At 56.1% G+C, this 14,452-nt stretch overlaps 3 protein-coding genes across 4 annotated transcripts; 1 reads left to right on the forward strand and 2 right to left on the reverse strand.

Annotated features, from left to right (window-relative positions):
* The first annotated feature begins 339 nt into the window (after nucleotides 1-339).
* Nucleotides 340-11,954, forward strand: Trim28 (tripartite motif containing 28). Its single transcript, XM_004866526.3, has 17 exons — nucleotides 340-773; nucleotides 1,026-1,138; nucleotides 1,357-1,489; nucleotides 3,283-3,418; nucleotides 3,498-3,614; nucleotides 3,691-3,805; nucleotides 3,906-4,052; nucleotides 4,143-4,257; nucleotides 4,969-5,072; nucleotides 5,162-5,198; nucleotides 5,411-5,456; nucleotides 5,533-5,788; nucleotides 5,871-6,193; nucleotides 6,278-6,401; nucleotides 6,488-6,574; nucleotides 6,658-6,795; nucleotides 6,879-11,954. Exons 1-17 carry the CDS (start codon nucleotides 425-427, stop codon nucleotides 7,053-7,055), a joined length of 2,517 nt encoding a protein of 838 aa, XP_004866583.2. The 5' UTR covers nucleotides 340-424; the 3' UTR covers nucleotides 7,056-11,954.
* Chmp2a (charged multivesicular body protein 2A) lies at nucleotides 8,224-10,592 on the reverse strand. Its single transcript, XM_004866524.4, has 6 exons — nucleotides 10,467-10,592; nucleotides 10,139-10,330; nucleotides 8,889-9,068; nucleotides 8,685-8,815; nucleotides 8,544-8,605; nucleotides 8,224-8,441 (listed from the first exon to the last, which is right to left on the reverse strand). The coding sequence occupies exons 1-6, from the start codon at nucleotides 10,473-10,475 to the stop codon at nucleotides 8,314-8,316; spliced, it is 702 nt and encodes a 233-aa protein (XP_004866581.1). The 5' UTR covers nucleotides 10,476-10,592; the 3' UTR covers nucleotides 8,224-8,313.
* Ube2m (ubiquitin conjugating enzyme E2 M) lies at nucleotides 11,442-14,448 on the reverse strand. Of its 2 annotated transcripts, none has more exons than XM_004866522.4 (6): nucleotides 13,786-14,448; nucleotides 12,752-12,846; nucleotides 12,593-12,631; nucleotides 12,390-12,493; nucleotides 12,037-12,100; nucleotides 11,442-11,953 (listed from the first exon to the last, which is right to left on the reverse strand). In XM_004866522.4, the coding sequence occupies exons 1-6, from the start codon at nucleotides 13,892-13,894 to the stop codon at nucleotides 11,813-11,815; spliced, it is 552 nt and encodes a 183-aa protein (XP_004866579.1). In that variant the 5' UTR covers nucleotides 13,895-14,448; the 3' UTR covers nucleotides 11,442-11,812. The 2 variants fall into 2 exon arrangements, with proteins under 2 accessions (XP_004866579.1, XP_021101765.1); XM_021246106.2 differs by lacking the exon at nucleotides 13,786-14,448 and adding an exon at nucleotides 13,598-13,732.
* Nucleotides 14,449-14,452: the final 4 nt, after the last annotated feature.

Below are 14,452 nucleotides of genomic sequence, written 5' to 3' on the forward strand. Positions count from 1 at the left end.
GGGCTGTGCGCACGCGTACTCTTGGCCAAGGCCGCGGGGAACAGCCTGGCTCCGCCCCCGGGCGTGCAGCGCTCTACGCGCGTGCGTGGCGGTGGCGGCGCCAGTTATTTCTGGCCCGCCCCCCCGACCGCGGCTCTTTCTGCGGGCGGGTGCTCGGTCGGGCATTTGTTCGTTCAGCGCGTGACTCGGGGGCGCCTGGGAGGCAGTGCGGGTGGGGCCGCGCGGAGGCGAGTGGAGCAGTCGGTCGGGCCTTGGCAGCGTGTGGCGGCGGCGGCGGAGCGGACGCGTGGCGGCACTTGGCCTCGCAGCGGCGGCGGCGACTCGGCGGCGGCGGCGGCGGCTCGGCCGTTGGCGAGCGCGTCTGCGCCTGCGCAGCGGGCCCCGCGCCCCTCCTCCCCCCCTGGGGTTCCCCGGCGGCGTGTGAATGGCGGCCTCGGCGGCGGCGGCGGCGGCAGTGGCGGCAGCGGCCTCGGCCGCCTCGGCCGCCTCGGGCAGCCCGGGCCCTGGCGAGGGCTCCGCTGGTGGCGAGAAGCGCGCAGGCGCCTCCTCGGCTGCAGCCTCGGCGTCTGCCTCCGCGTCGTCGCCCGCAGGGGGTGGCGGTGAGACGCTGGAGCTGCTGGATCACTGCGGCCTGTGCCGGGAGCGTCTGCGGCCGGAGCGCGAGCCGCGGTTGCTGCCCTGCCTGCACTCGGCCTGCAGCGCCTGCCTCGGGCCCTCCGCGCCCGGCGCGGCCAGCAGCGCGGGGGACGGCGCCTCGGCGGGGGACAGCACGAGTGAGTTCGGGGACGCCCCTCCCCCGAGCCCCGGATCTGGCGCGTGGGACTGCGCCTGTGCGAGCGCAAGCACTGGCTCGGTGGGCCGGAGCGCTGGAAGCGCTGGGCGCGCGGCGGTGCGTGCGACCTGACTGGGCTCGGCCGGGGGCGGGGTCCGAAGTCTGGAGGACAGAGGAGGGAGCAGCCCCGGGGCGGTGGGTTCGCGGGTATGCCCTGGGTTAGCGCGGGCCCCTCACGCGGCTGCCTCCGCAGTGGTGGACTGTCCAGTGTGCAAGCAGCAGTGCTCCTCCAAAGACATTGTGGAGAACTACTTTATGCGCGACAGTGGCAATAAGTCTGCCTCAGACACACAGGATGCAAACCAGGTTCGTTCTTCTCTGTAAGCCTTCGGAGGTCTGAACGTGGGGACGGGTATTTGTTCCAGAGGAGCCTCGAACTAGCATTGGTTGTTACTTTTTGCCCTCTGTAGGGATCTGGGTGGGCTTCCTGCCTGGGGTAAGAGATCCGTCGTAATCTCCGTTTTATTTCTCGGATGATAAATGTGGGTTGTCGCTTGTTTTCTGAGGCTGCTTTTTCTCGACAGTGCTGCACTAGCTGCGAGGATAACGCCCCAGCCACCAGCTATTGTGTGGAGTGTTCTGAGCCACTGTGTGAGACCTGTGTTGAGGCTCACCAGCGGGTGAAGTACACCAAGGACCACACTGTGCGCTCCACTGGTAGGTGAAAGGGGGCCCTGTTGCAGCTGTTTTCTTTTTCATTTCTCCTTAGCACACATAATGCTCGTGTGCATCCGGTAATGGGACGGTCTCAGGGTTGCTACCTAGGGAATACCATCAGAAAGACCTTGATACAGAACTCAGAAACGAGGTGCCCAGGCTCCTTTCAGTGTCTCTAGGGGTTTAGAGAAGAAAGGCTATGGCCAGAGGAGGTATAAGTATCCTCAGCATGCTGCAGGGGCACAGGATTCAAGGAGGTTCTTCTTGGAAGCCTCCAAGGAGAGAGAGGGTCCTGGTGTTGGAGTGTTTAGCACATGCTGGCAGGGTGAGATGTGAGCAGAGGCTTTACTGGGTTTGAGATTCCCTAGCACATGTGTTAGATTATACTGGAGAAAGTGAGGTTTCTGGGATAGGGTTTCTTTTTTTTTTTTTTTTTTGGTACCGGGGATCGAACTCGGGTCCTTGTGCTTGTGCAGCAGGCAGCGAAACCACTGGGCTAAATCCCCAGCCCTAAGATAGGGTTTCTTGACAAGCATCCAGGGCTCTTGGACCCATAGAGGTGAGTCCTGGATGTGTGCAGCATCCTACCCAGAGGGCTTGCTGTTTCTGGGTTCTGGCTTTGTTTTGGAAAGGAGCTTGAGAGGCTTCTGAGCCTGGCCCCGGTTTTAGTTCAGAATCCTTCTATGAACAGTCTTGTTTTTTCATTTGTTTCCTTTGTTTGCTTTGCTTTTGGGGTAGATAGGGTCTTGCCATGTGGCCAAGGCTGGCCTTGTACTTGCTGGAATCCTCCTCTAGCTTTAGCTTCTCAAGTGCCGGGATCGCAGGTATGTGCCACTGTGCCTTGCTGTAAGCTATCTTTTGATATTATAATGTATCTCTTTCCATCTCAGAGGGCAGTACTCATGGAAAGATAATAGAGGATGGTTGAAGGCTTAAAAGAGCCTGCAGGGTTCCTAGCTTCCAGAGGTTCTAGGCCAAGGTTGTTCATTCATTGGTGCAGGAGTGGGTGGCATTTGGGAAGCTAAGGCCCATTTGATCTGTACTACATAGTTGGGGTTTGTTTTTTTTGTTTTTGTTTTTGGTACTGGGGATCGAACTTGGGACCTTGTGCTTTTGAGGCAGGTGCCAGAACCACTGAGCTAAAATCCCCAAGCCCCATAGTTGGGGTTTAGTTGGTACAGTCAGGCTTGATTATTAGCGTTGGAGAGGAAAGGGACTGACAAGCTTCATGTGATGGGCCCAGGCCATGGGGGCTCCAGGTATGTTGGTCTATGGGTCTCATTACTGGTCATCAGAATCTTTTCCTAGAGAGGGAAGCCCAGCACTGAGGGTCCCCATCTAAGATCTCATCTTGCTGAGTCTGAGAAAGCTTTGGAAACCCTTCTGTGAGTGCTTGAATTACAAGAGACTTTATCATTTTTCTATCAGGGAAGGGAGATTACATGAACAGAGGAAAAAAAGCCTATTGGAGGTTGGTTTGTTGTCAGGGAGAATTCTCAGTTTGCCCACCTGGACAAGCTTCTGGTAGAGGGAACAGCAAAGATTTTTTTTTATTGCCAAGAGGTTATTTTCTGTGTTGTTATCTACAGAAGCTAAAAGAAATAGATACTTCTCTTGGTGGGCAGGGGGAGAAGGTTCTGAGTGCAAGGAGTTGCCCCTGCTATGGTCACTGTAGCTCATCGGTACACCAGCCAGGGTTGTAAGATAGGAAGGAGATAGTCCTGAGCTGTGTCTGCTGCCCAAGGTTGAGGTGGCCAAGGCCAGTGTCCAGCCTCATGGTTCCCGCTCCCCAGGCCCGGCCAAGTCCCGTGATGGTGAACGCACTGTCTATTGCAATGTGCACAAACATGAACCTCTTGTGCTGTTCTGTGAGAGCTGTGATACTCTCACGTGTCGAGACTGCCAGCTCAATGCTCACAAGGACCACAAGTAAGTCCTGGGGCTCAGTGGGTGGGTGGATGCCACCTGTTCCCGGGCCTCACATGCAGGCCCATATGCCTGCCTTTAGGTACCAGTTCTTGGAGGATGCAGTGAGGAACCAGCGCAAGGTCCTGGCCTCGATGGTGAAATGCCTTGGGGACAGACATGCCACATTGCAGAAGAGCACCAAGGAGGTTCGCAGCTCGTAAGTGTGGGTGTCAGGGCTGGGGTCCCTCAGTGTAAGATGCTTCCTTCTTGGCCTGACCTGCCTTGTTCCCTAGGATCCGACAGGTGTCTGATGTGCAGAAGCGTGTGCAGGTGGATGTCAAGATGGCCATCTTGCAGATCATGAAGGAGCTGAACAAGCGGGGCCGTGTGCTGGTCAATGATGCCCAAGTAAGCCATGTGCACGTGGGAGAGACCCTAGATCCCATCTGCTGGTGAAGAACCCTGGTGTCCTCTGCTCTTCCTGATGACCTTACTCCTTGACCTGTAGAAGGTGACTGAGGGGCAGCAGGAGCGCCTAGAACGGCAGCACTGGGCCTTGACCAAGATCCAGAAGCATCAGGAGCATATTCTTCGGTTTGCTTCTTGGGCTCTGGAGAGTGACAACAACACAGCCCTGCTGCTTTCTAAGAAGCTGGTATGTGTCCGTGTCTGCAGGCAGGTGACCCCAGCATATTGAGTCTGTGTGCTCTTAGTGTGCTCATGCCCTGCCCTCTTCTTCCCCCAGATCTACTTCCAGCTGCACCGAGCTCTCAAGATGATTGTGGATCCTGTGGAGCCACATGGCGAGATGAAGTTTCAGTGGGACCTCAATGCTTGGACCAAGAGTGCCGAGGCCTTTGGTGGGTCCTAGTCTTTTTTTTGTTGTTTTGTGCAAAACTGGACCCTGCAGGCAAAAATGACAGACCTTGAAGGTGAGACCCAGCATCCTATATCTCTCTCCTTTCTAGGATGTACTCAGCATGGAGAAGGTAGAGTCTGGGCAAGGGACAGCAGGGTTTGTGGCAGAACTCTGGGCCTTTGTGCTGACCTACATCCCCGGGCCTTTCAATTTTTATCTCTTTTTTTTTTTTTTTTTTGTTACTGGGAATTGAACTCAGGACCTAGCGCTTTTGAGGCAGGCAGGGTGCCACTGAGCTAAATCCCTAGCCCCACTTCTTTTTGTTTTTGATACAAAGTCTCATTATGTATTCATTCATTCCTTTTTTTTTTTTTGAGCCAGGGTCTTGATATGCAGTTCAGATTTGCCTTGAACTGACTATGTAGCCAAGGCTGGCTTTGAACTTGTGGCAAGCCTCCTGCCTAAACCTCCCAAGTGCTGGGATTCCAGGCATGCACCACCACACAGGGCTTTATTTTTAAATTTTGAGACAGGGTCTTATTAAATTGGCCAGGCTGGGTTGGATTGGAACTTGTGATCTTTTTGCTTCAGCTTTCCAGTGCTGAGATTACAGGTGCACTCATGCCTGGCTAGGTCCCAGTCTTTGGCCTTTGCTCTACCTTGTTACCAGTCCAAGTACTGCACCTACTTAGGCTTTTCTCTTTTTCTTCAGGTAAGATTGTAGCTGAGCGTCCTGGTACTAACTCCACAGGCTCTGCACCTATGGCCCTGAGAGCCCCAGGACCCCTGAGCAAGCAGGGTTCTAGCAGTAGCCAGGTGAGTAGGGGACAGGACCAGGGATGAGTAGGACATAAGGCCCATTGGGTGCTTGCCTCTCTGAGGTGCACCGCTTTGTTCTGTTGTAGCCCATGGAGGTACAGGAAGGCTATGGCTTTGGATCAGGTAAGTTGGGTCTGCCTAGGGCAGTGGGGGTGCGAGCACTTATGCTGTGGTGGGCTGGGTTTTTTGTTTTGTTTTTTAAACTCAGTGGGCTGTTTATATCATTGAAAGGTCTAAAAGGTTCACAGTTACTGGCCTAGTGTCCTGGTGTAGCAGGGGCCCAGTGAATGCCTGTGTCTACCCTCAACCGGTCATCTTTTCTGTTTTCTGAGCAGATGATCCTTACTCCGGTGCAGAGCCCCATGTGTCAGGCATGAAGCGGTATGTGTGGTGGTCCCCTGGGTGGTGGATAGGTGAGGTGTAGGGATAGGGGTGCTCATGCTTAGTGCATCTATAGGTCCCGCTCTGGTGAGGGCGAAGTGAGTGGCCTCATGCGCAAGGTGCCACGTGTGAGCTTAGAACGCCTAGATCTGGACCTTACAGCTGACAGCCAGCCGCCTGTCTTCAAGGTCTTTCCGGGCAGCACCACTGAGGACTACAACCTTATTGTTATTGAGCGTGGTGCTGCTGCTGCTGCTGCCACTGGTCAGCCTGGCACTGCGCCCCCTGGAGTGCCCAGTGCCCCACCTCTCCCTGGGATGGCCATTGTCAAGGTTAGCCTGTCCCAACATGATGGGAGGGTAGCACCTGTCACCTAGGTTTGGATCTTCTTTAACACCTTTTACCACCTTTTAGGAGGAGGAGACAGAGGCTGCCATTGGAGCCCCTCCTGCTACTGCTGCTGAGGGCCCTGAGACCAAGCCTGTGCTGATGGCTCTGGCTGAAGGCCCTGGCACTGAGGGCCCCCGCCTGGCCTCACCTAGTGGCAGTACTAGCTCAGGCTTGGAGGTGGTGGCTCCTGAGGGCATCTCAGCCCCAGCTGGTGTCCCAGGCACCCTAGATGACAGTGCCACCATCTGCCGTGTCTGCCAGAAGCCAGGTGACCTGGTTATGTGCAACCAGTGTGAGTTTTGCTTCCACCTGGACTGCCACCTGCCTGCCCTACAAGATGTACCAGGGTGCGTGTGAGGCTGGGGGGGGGTCTTGGCCCGGAGTGTGGGCCTGGGTGGGGTCCCTGTGCATTCCTTCATTTTTCACCCTAGGGAGGAGTGGAGCTGCTCACTCTGCCATGTACTCCCTGACCTGAAAGAGGAGGATGGTAGTCTCAGCATGGATGGTGCTGACAGTGCTGGTGTGGTAGCCAAGCTCTCGCCAGCCAACCAGCGGGTGAGTGGCAAGCTGTTCAAGTGTGGATAGCCCAGTGGTTTTGCCCTCCTGCATTCTGCAGCTCTGATATGTCCTGACCTGTTTAGAAATGTGAATGTGTCCTTCTGGCCCTGTTCTGCCATGAACCCTGCCGTCCCCTGCACCAGTTGGCTACAGACTCTACCTTCTCCATAGTGAGTGCACCCTAGAACAGGAAAAGAGGGAGGTGTGGGATGCTGGGTCTAGCCTTCAAGGTGTGTATCATTTTTGCCTGCAGGAGCAGCCTGGTGGCACCCTGGACCTGACCCTGATCCGTGCCCGCCTGCAGGAAAAGCTTTCACCCCCTTATAGCTCCCCACAGGAGTTTGCCCAGGATGTGGGTCGCATGTTCAAGCAGTTTAACAAGCTGACGGAGGTGAGTGTGGAATGGAATGAGGGGGCCCAGGTTGGGGGGCAGCAGTTAGGACCCACCCTCCATTCCACCCTTGCTTGGCCTAGGATAAGGCGGATGTGCAGTCCATCATCGGCCTGCAGCGCTTCTTTGAGACGCGCATGAATGAGGCCTTCGGTGACACCAAGTTCTCTGCTGTGCTGGTAGAGCCCCCGCCACTGAGCTTGCCGAGCGCTGGCCTAAGTTCCCAGGAGCTGTCTGCTGGCCCTGGTGAAGGTCCCTGAAGCTGTGGGACCCTTCTGGGCACTTGGCCGTGCTCCTACGTCCTTTGACCCTCATCCTTAACCCTGGTGGCCTGACTCACTCCCTGGTGGCCTGACTCACTCCCTCACAATGGTTTTTACTTGTGGATTTAATAAAAACTTCACTGGTTCCTCAGGCCTTGGCTGTTTGGGGCTGTGCTCCTGGTCTCTTGTCTATATCTGCTCACCTGCAAGCATTGCTAACCACCAGGAATCTTTCCTTGGCCTCTTTGAATCTGCCAAGGGTGTATGAGGGGGCAGTTAACCTCGTAAGGGATGCACACACCAGAAGCTATCAAGGATCCCAGGGTGGGTAGGCTTGGGCTAATCTGTGATCCTGAAAGAAGCTTCCAGTTTATCACATACCTCATAGCAGCTACGCTTTTCAGTGTTTCCAGGACTTTTCCCTTGGAGCCATCATCAGGCATGCAGAGTTCTGAGGTCTCCCCCCCCCCCCCCCAATTCCTGTCCTTCCTTGCTTAGGCTTCTGATACCATTGTTTATCTGTTATATGCCTTCTGGCTACTCTCTAGCTAAGCCCTAGTAGGATACCCAAGTTGGGCTGGCCATTGACTCCCATTGTTGGTCTAGACTGCTTCATAGGGCTTTAGCACTGAACTAACTTGCCGAGCTAACTCCTGGCCACTCCCTCCGGGATCGAACTCAGGACCTTGTGCTTGAGAGGTAGGCAGGGACACCACTGAGCTAAATCCCCAGCCCCATAACTCCTGTTTTTGAGACAGTTTTCCAGAGAACTTGTGATGCTCCTTCCTGTCAGCCTCCCAAGAGTGCTGGGATTAACAGGCATTTGGAACTATGCCTGGTCCTTAAATTTTCATTAAGCCATCATATCAGACTGCTCGTTGTTAAAGCTGTGGTGGATGGGCCGGGGATTTAGCTCAGTGATTTTGCCGCCTGCTGCGCAAGCGGAAGGACCCAAGTTCGATCCCCGGTACCAAAAAAAAAAAAAAAAAAAGCGGTGGATTTGGGTCTAGACTTGAGATGCTACCAGTTGGAGAGGTCCATCACCTTTGAAGCAGACACAAGTACTGGGCCAAAGCCCACAGGTGGATATGGCTTGTCCACCCCTGTCCCAAACCCTAACCAAGGGCACAGCCTGCCCCCATGGATGCCAGTCACACCAGCTTGGTAATGAGCATCCAATCTCATTTATTACAGAGTAGCCATGGTAAAGACCCTGGGCATCCATTCTGTCCCTTCCCCAGTGGCAAGGGGATGATCAGTCTCTCCGTAGGTTCTTGAGCCGCTCTTCCAGGTCTGCATCAGCATCAGCCAGGGCTGAAGCTGTGGCCTCTGCTTTCTTCCCACCAGCAGCCACACTAAGTGAGCCTCCAGTGGAGGGGAGATCTGTGAAAAGAGTGGATGTTAAGAGTAGAAGCAGTGGACAAGAGTAGGGGATTGGGCTGTTTGTGTCTCAGATGGGAGATGAAATGGGTTTGTGGGACTCACTTGACAGCTCATCTGTTAGGCTCAGTCCCAGTTCATCCAGGACTTGGGACACTACAGCATCACTAAGGAAGAGAGAAGAACTTGATGAGGGCTATGAGTAAGGACCAAGAAAATACCCCTACCTTCTCAGTTTCTCCACACCTCTCCTCTTCATCTTCCTCATCTCCCATGGCATCGTCTATGGCATCGTTCATCATCTCCTCCTTCATGTCCATGATCTCTGCCTGCCGCTCAAACTCCATCATGATCTTCTGGATCTGGGGCAATTTCAGCTGGAAGTAGGGGGAGGGTGAGTTTGGTCCCCGAAGATCAGTGGGAATGGGGAGGGAGTAGGGAGAGACGCACCTGTCGGTTCATGGTGCCCATGGCTTTGGTGACCCCTTTCATAGCTTGTGCCATTGAATTGTTGGACTTCAACGTCTGTATCTTCAGGGACACAGCCTGGATGTTGGCTCGCATCAATACGAACTTGCGCACGTAGCGCCGTGTACGCACTAGGTCTTTTGCCATGATGCGCACAGCATCCTATAGAGTGGACAAGAGTAAAGCATACATCTCGAGAACTACGCTCCATTCAAGGTTAATCCAAGCAGTCACTGGCTGTTCTCTTCTGATTTCACCCACTTCCCCTCTTTCTTGTAAGGTCTACCTCCTTTGATCCCTAAATCCTGGCTGGCAGGCCAAGTACTTTTTTCCCCTTCCATATCTAGAGTCACTCCTTGAGTGAGTCACACCTTGTTTCTGTCCCCACCCTGGACAGAGAATCTGCTTTGGCTGGGGCTGTAGCTCAGAGATGGAGTAGTTGCCTACCCTGCATAAAGCCCTTGGGCTGATCCCTGGCACATGGGGACTGTGAGTCTGGCCAGCCTGGGCTACTCAGTGAGATCCTGTCTCAAATTTAAAAAACACAAAGGCTTTATTATTCTCTTTCTGGCTGTCTTCTCACTGGCCTTTTGGTCAAAGCTTTGTTTTTTTGTTGTTTTTTCAGTATTGGGAACTGAACCCAGGGCCTTTACATGGAGCTACATCCCAGGCGTTTTGATTTTTTTCTGTTTTAGCCGGCTGGTGGTGGCACTATGCCTGTAGTAATTCTAGCACCCTGGCAGGTAGAGGCAGGAGGATGAACCCAGCTTGGGAAATTTAGCAAGATACAGTCTTTAGCTCTCCCAGAGTACTGATATCACAGGAATAAGTGGCCACACACAGCTTCAAAGCTTATTTTTTTGGTCATCTCTTCATTTCTGAACCTACTGTTTCCCCAATTCTCAGTGGTCTGGTGTCTACCTCTCAGCTCACTTTGTTGCTCTCTGGGTTTGCTAAGGCTAACACTTGCTGTTGTGTCTGCATGATGCAGCCTGGGGTCAAATTTTCAGTTCACTCTTCTCAACACTTGAGTCTTGACTGATAGCACTTCCAAGGAAGGCCTTTCCGGACTGCTAAACTAGGGAAGCACTGCTTATCTTCTGTCAAAGACGAAAGATCTTTCATCAAAGGACTTGTCTTTTGGTGTCCTGTCTTGTTCACTATCATCATAGTAGTGCATGGCTGAGAGCCGACGTCTTGCTCTGTCCCAGGCCCTGACCATGGGCACTTACCATCTGTCCCTGCTTGGCCATCTTTTTGATGTCTGCAATGATTTTCTTCTCCTGAGTCTCCAGCTTCTGTCGCTCCCGGTCTAGCTCCCGCATAGCACGGTTTAGGGCCCTTTGGTTCTGCCGTAGCAGCTCCTCTGGCGTCTTCCGGCGCCCAAACAACAGGTCCATGGTGGCAGGGGCCCAACGGCAGGCCTGGAAGAGTGAAGGCTGAGTTGTAGGGTGTGGGGCCCAGAAGGAGGACAAGAGGCAGAACAGGTTCATGCAGGAGGTGGGCGGGGTCAGGAGATATGAAGGGAAGTGCTATGGGACACAGTGAGGCCAGCCAGACCTGAGTCATCCACTATGCTGGCTCAAGGCTTCCTCCATCCCCTTGCCCACACGGATGTCAGGATCCAACGTCAGCTTTCCTTTTCAGACACAGGGGCGTGGCTTTGACGTCTTGGATGGGGTGGGGCTGGAGGACGAGTGGGAGGACTACTGTATTTGGGACCCTGAGCACCGAGGACAGGAGAGCTGTCCGAGTGGGCGTGGGGCTCTGCGGGAAGGACTGTGGCTTCGGAGGACACGGGTAAGGGCACTTTGCACTCCGAAACACGGTGGTGCCCGGAACCCAAGAGGGCAGGCTCCGGCAGAACAGCGCACCGACACCCGGGCCGAGATAAGCTCCAGGGCGCTGTAGCCCACCCAGACCTACGGCCCCACAGAGGCCACTCACCGGAGCTGGCACGGAGGCTCGCTTCCGCTTCCGGGTCACACTCCCTTTGCTCGGATGCCCGGCGTACCTACTAACGGCGGCCCCTTGCTTCTGTCTCCTCTGCTGCTGCCGCCGTTTCCGGATCAAACGATCTGACGCCGCACGCCCCGCCCGTACGCGGAATGCTGGGAAGTGGCGTAAACGCGCGCACGCGCAGACCAACCAGCACCCAGGCGCATGCGCAGTCCGCGCGAGCGCTCACCGGCCGAGCCCCGCCCCTGCGGGCCAGGGCCGCCGCTGTGCGACAGTGGCGCCCCGTCTGTCTGTCCACCCTGGAGGTCCTGCCTCCCACCGCGTTAGGGCACTGCTTATCGCGGAATCTTGACTTCTGCTTGAGGCCTTGAAAAGCGTCAGGCAGGAGCCTAACCCAAGGGCCCGCACGTGGCAGAAGCGCAGCGCGGGCCCCGAGGGTGCAGGGTGCACTTTTCCCTCTGCAAGCAAGGGTTGAGTCTCCCATCACGCCCAAATCAGCGGCCCCAGATAAAACTTGTGAGCGCGCACACACCTTACCTGGCCCTCCCGCCCCACGGAAGGAAGAGGCAGAGGCCATGCAGTTACATTCCCCTTTAATAGCCTGCTATGACCTTCGGCTGTGGAAAGGGGGGTTGCCTGGGCCCAGCTACCCAGGTCCCTGGCCCTCACACCCTACAGCCCACAGTCGGGGGCTGGAAAGCACCCAGCGTGGGGCTAGACAAGCCAATTCATTTCCCATCGCTGAGCAGGTCGGGGGAGGAAGTGCCGACCAGAATCACGTGGTGGTTAAAAAAAAAAATACCTAGGAGCAGGTGGCAAGGAGGGGAGGCAAGGCCAAGGCAGGGATTCCTCCACTGGCCATTTCCCACCCACCTCCCGTGTCCCCAATAAATATTTGTAGGGGATGCCCGGGCTGGTGGCCCTGGCGGGGTGGGGATGCGCCGACCCTATTTTAGGCAGCGCTCAAAATAGGTGGAGCCGATGTAGCCACCTCGCATGGAGCGCTGGACGTTCTGCTCGAACAGCCGCCGGTTGTTCTGCAAGACCTCGGCGGCCTCCTTGTTCAGTGGGTCCTCGGGGTTGGGCTCCTGTAGCCAGTACAAGTGGGGTCAATGGGCCCAAGGGGCAGAAGGCCAACCTTCCCTGGCCCCGAATGCCCAGCTCTACTCACCAAAAAGAGATACTGCAGGCCATAAATTATGGAGTTTATCGTAAGGACTGGCTTCCAGTCCTCTCTGTGGACAGAGAGCATCATGGTAAGGGCTAGAGAGTAGGAAGGAGGCTGCCACAGGCTCTGCTGGCTGGTACGGGACGGCTCAGGTTTGAGGCATGCACAGTGAGAATGTGAGAAGCCAGGGGAAGGTATGAAGCAGGGCAGGCCATAGGGAAAGCCAGGACTGGGTGGTGAGGAAAATGACTTTGCCATAGTGGGGAGGGAAGGGACACAGTGTTGTAGTGCCCAAAGATGAAGAGGGGGCCTGGCAAGGAGGGCTGGGGAGGGCAGCAGAGGGCTGGTGCCCTCACCTGAGGATGTTGAGGCAGACGTTCCCCTCGAGGTCAATGTTGGGGTGATAAACCATAGTCTCACACTTCACCTTGGGGGGGTCATGTGGGTAACCTTGGCCCACCTGGCTCCAAGAAAAGAGAAGAGGTGGGTAAGTGCCTGGCAGCGTCTCAGCCGCCGCCTCCTCAGTCCCCAGAGCCACCTCTGCCCATTTGGGACTCACCTTAAAACTGAACACAAACTTTCCACTCTTGTAGAAGCCCTGGGAGGGGAAGACATAAAGTGGCATTAGGGCTGTATTTTGCGGGGCCTGAAGGTTTCCCTGCTTCCAGTGGAGGCACACTCCATCTGTTCCTGGGAGTCCAGCCATAGATCCTCTTACCTCATCAGGACAGATAACCAGCTTGAAGTTGAGGAGGTCGTCTGGGTCTGAGAAACTGATGTCACACGTTTTGGGCAGGTTTAGCTCGTTTATATCTGGGTTGGGGAAGCAGAGGAAAGGGACAGAGACAGGGAGAGAGAAAGAAAGAGGAAAATGAGAGTCAGGAAGCTCTCGGCAGGTGTCAGCAGAGTGCTTAGGAACATCTGTGTCTCTAGTGTCTGGACTCTCGAGGCTCTAGGTGGGCTCTCTGGATACACAGCAGTTCCCAAACATGTTATCTTCCATTGTGGCTGTGTGTCCCATCTCCTGGGACAAGGTGAACCCTAACTCCTCTAAATCCACAGCTCTCAGTCATCTCAAGTCAGCTCCCAAATTGGGACCCCCCAACTCACGTGTGGCCCCTACCCCAAAGCTCTGGGCTCCAACAGCTTCTGAGCACTACAGAGCCCAGGGTCCCCAGACATGATTTCAACTCTGTTATGTATCTGTACACCCAAATCCAAGGATACTTACCCCTACACACTAGATCAAGCCCTCTCAGATCGTCCCTGGTCTCACTTCTTCTCTGGGTGTCAAACTCAGGCTGCCATCTAATCCCACACTCTCAAATCCCTGGGCCCCAACCCCTCTCTAATTCTGAGGTCCACAGTATGATGGCCTAAATTCTCTCTCCCTCCTACATTAAGTCCCCAATTCCAGCATCCCTCCCTCGTCCACTTGTCACTCCCAGATCCCTGTCTGACCCCAGAATAATACCCTAAATCGTCCCCAACTCGTGTCCTCAGTTCCTGGTCCCTGCTACCTTTCTTTTCTCGATCTCATCCAAAACCCAAGTTCCAGTCTGACCTTCTGGCTCTCGGCAGCTCCAACACTCAGATTCCGGTTACCCAATGCCAGACGCCAGACCTCCCCAACAGCTTCCCCCGACCCGGAGACCACCGTGCGTGTCCTCCTCCGCCGCCGCGGCTCCCAGCCCAGGCCCCCCCGCATCTCCATGGCCCCCCCGCCGACCCAGCCCCACCCCGACGCCCTACCCTTCTGGATCCGCAGCTGCGCCGCCGAGGCCTTCTTGCTGCTGCCCTTGGTGCCGCCGGCCGACTCCTCCTCCTTCTTCTGCTGCTTCAGCGAGAACAGCTTGATCATCCTGCCGCCGCCGCCGCCGCCGCTGTCGCCGCCGCCGCGGGGCCCGGGACCCCGGCTACCCGGCCCCCCGCCGCCTCCCGCGTCGCTTCTGCTTCTAGGACCCGCTGCTGCGGCCTCTTCCGCTGCTGCCGCCGCCCGCCGGGCCTGCCGCGCTGCTTCGCGCGGCCCGCCTCGGCTCCCGTAGTCCTGCTCCGGCCTGGCCCGGCGCCTCGGGCGGACTCGGCACCACTCGGGCAGACTCGGCTATTGTCGGGCCGACAGGCCCCACCCCACCACCCGGCCTCTCCTTCCTCCCCTTTCCCGCTCAGGTCTTTTGAGGCCCAGCTGCAGCTTCGGACGCTGGGCTTGCTGAGTCTTGCCGCTCTACTGCTCCCTCCGAGAGGGGGCTGCGGCTCAGGATGGAAAAAGGGGAGGCGAGAGCCGCAGTGGCTGCAGCGTACCGGAGGAGGATGGGCTTCCGGGGTTCGGCGCGGAGGTCGACAACAGCCTCGGGCGACCAGCCGCTTCGGATATTTCCGTCGCCTACACGCTTCGGCCTTTCCGGCCCGGCCTGTGCTC

Source organism: Heterocephalus glaber, unplaced genomic scaffold (genome assembly GCF_053883595.1).
Source record: "Heterocephalus glaber isolate CG9 unplaced genomic scaffold, H.glaber_assembly_v1.0 deba00001745, whole genome shotgun sequence".
NCBI lineage: Eukaryota > Metazoa > Chordata > Mammalia > Rodentia > Bathyergidae > Heterocephalus > Heterocephalus glaber.

Excerpts from the sequence above, each read along its gene's own strand:
- Chmp2a (XM_004866524.4), bottom strand. Across the intron at positions 9,069-10,138 it reads TGGCCAAGCAGGGACAGATG|GATGCTGTGCGCATCATGGC; the intron begins GTAAGTGCCCAT and ends TCCACTCTATAG. Across the intron at positions 8,442-8,543 it reads CCTAACAGATGAGCTGTCAA|ATCTCCCCTCCACTGGAGGC; the intron begins GTGAGTCCCACA and ends CTCTTTTCACAG.
- Trim28 (XM_004866526.3), top strand. The coding sequence starts at position 425 with ATGGCGGCCTCGGCGGCGGCGGCGGCGGCAGTGGCGGCAGCGGCCTCG. Across the intron at positions 4,258-4,968 it reads CAAGAGTGCCGAGGCCTTTG|GTAAGATTGTAGCTGAGCGT; the intron begins GTGGGTCCTAGT and ends CTTTTTCTTCAG. Across the intron at positions 5,073-5,161 it reads AGGGTTCTAGCAGTAGCCAG|CCCATGGAGGTACAGGAAGG; the intron begins GTGAGTAGGGGA and ends GTTCTGTTGTAG.
- Ube2m (XM_004866522.4), bottom strand. The coding sequence starts at position 13,894 with ATGATCAAGCTGTTCTCGCTGAAGCAGCAGAAGAAGGAGGAGGAGTCG. Across the intron at positions 12,494-12,592 it reads AGTTTGTGTTCAGTTTTAAG|GTGGGCCAAGGTTACCCACA; the intron begins GTGAGTCCCAAA and ends TCTTGGAGCCAG. Across the intron at positions 12,101-12,389 it reads GTCTGCCTCAACATCCTCAG|AGAGGACTGGAAGCCAGTCC; the intron begins GTGAGGGCACCA and ends CTCTGTCCACAG.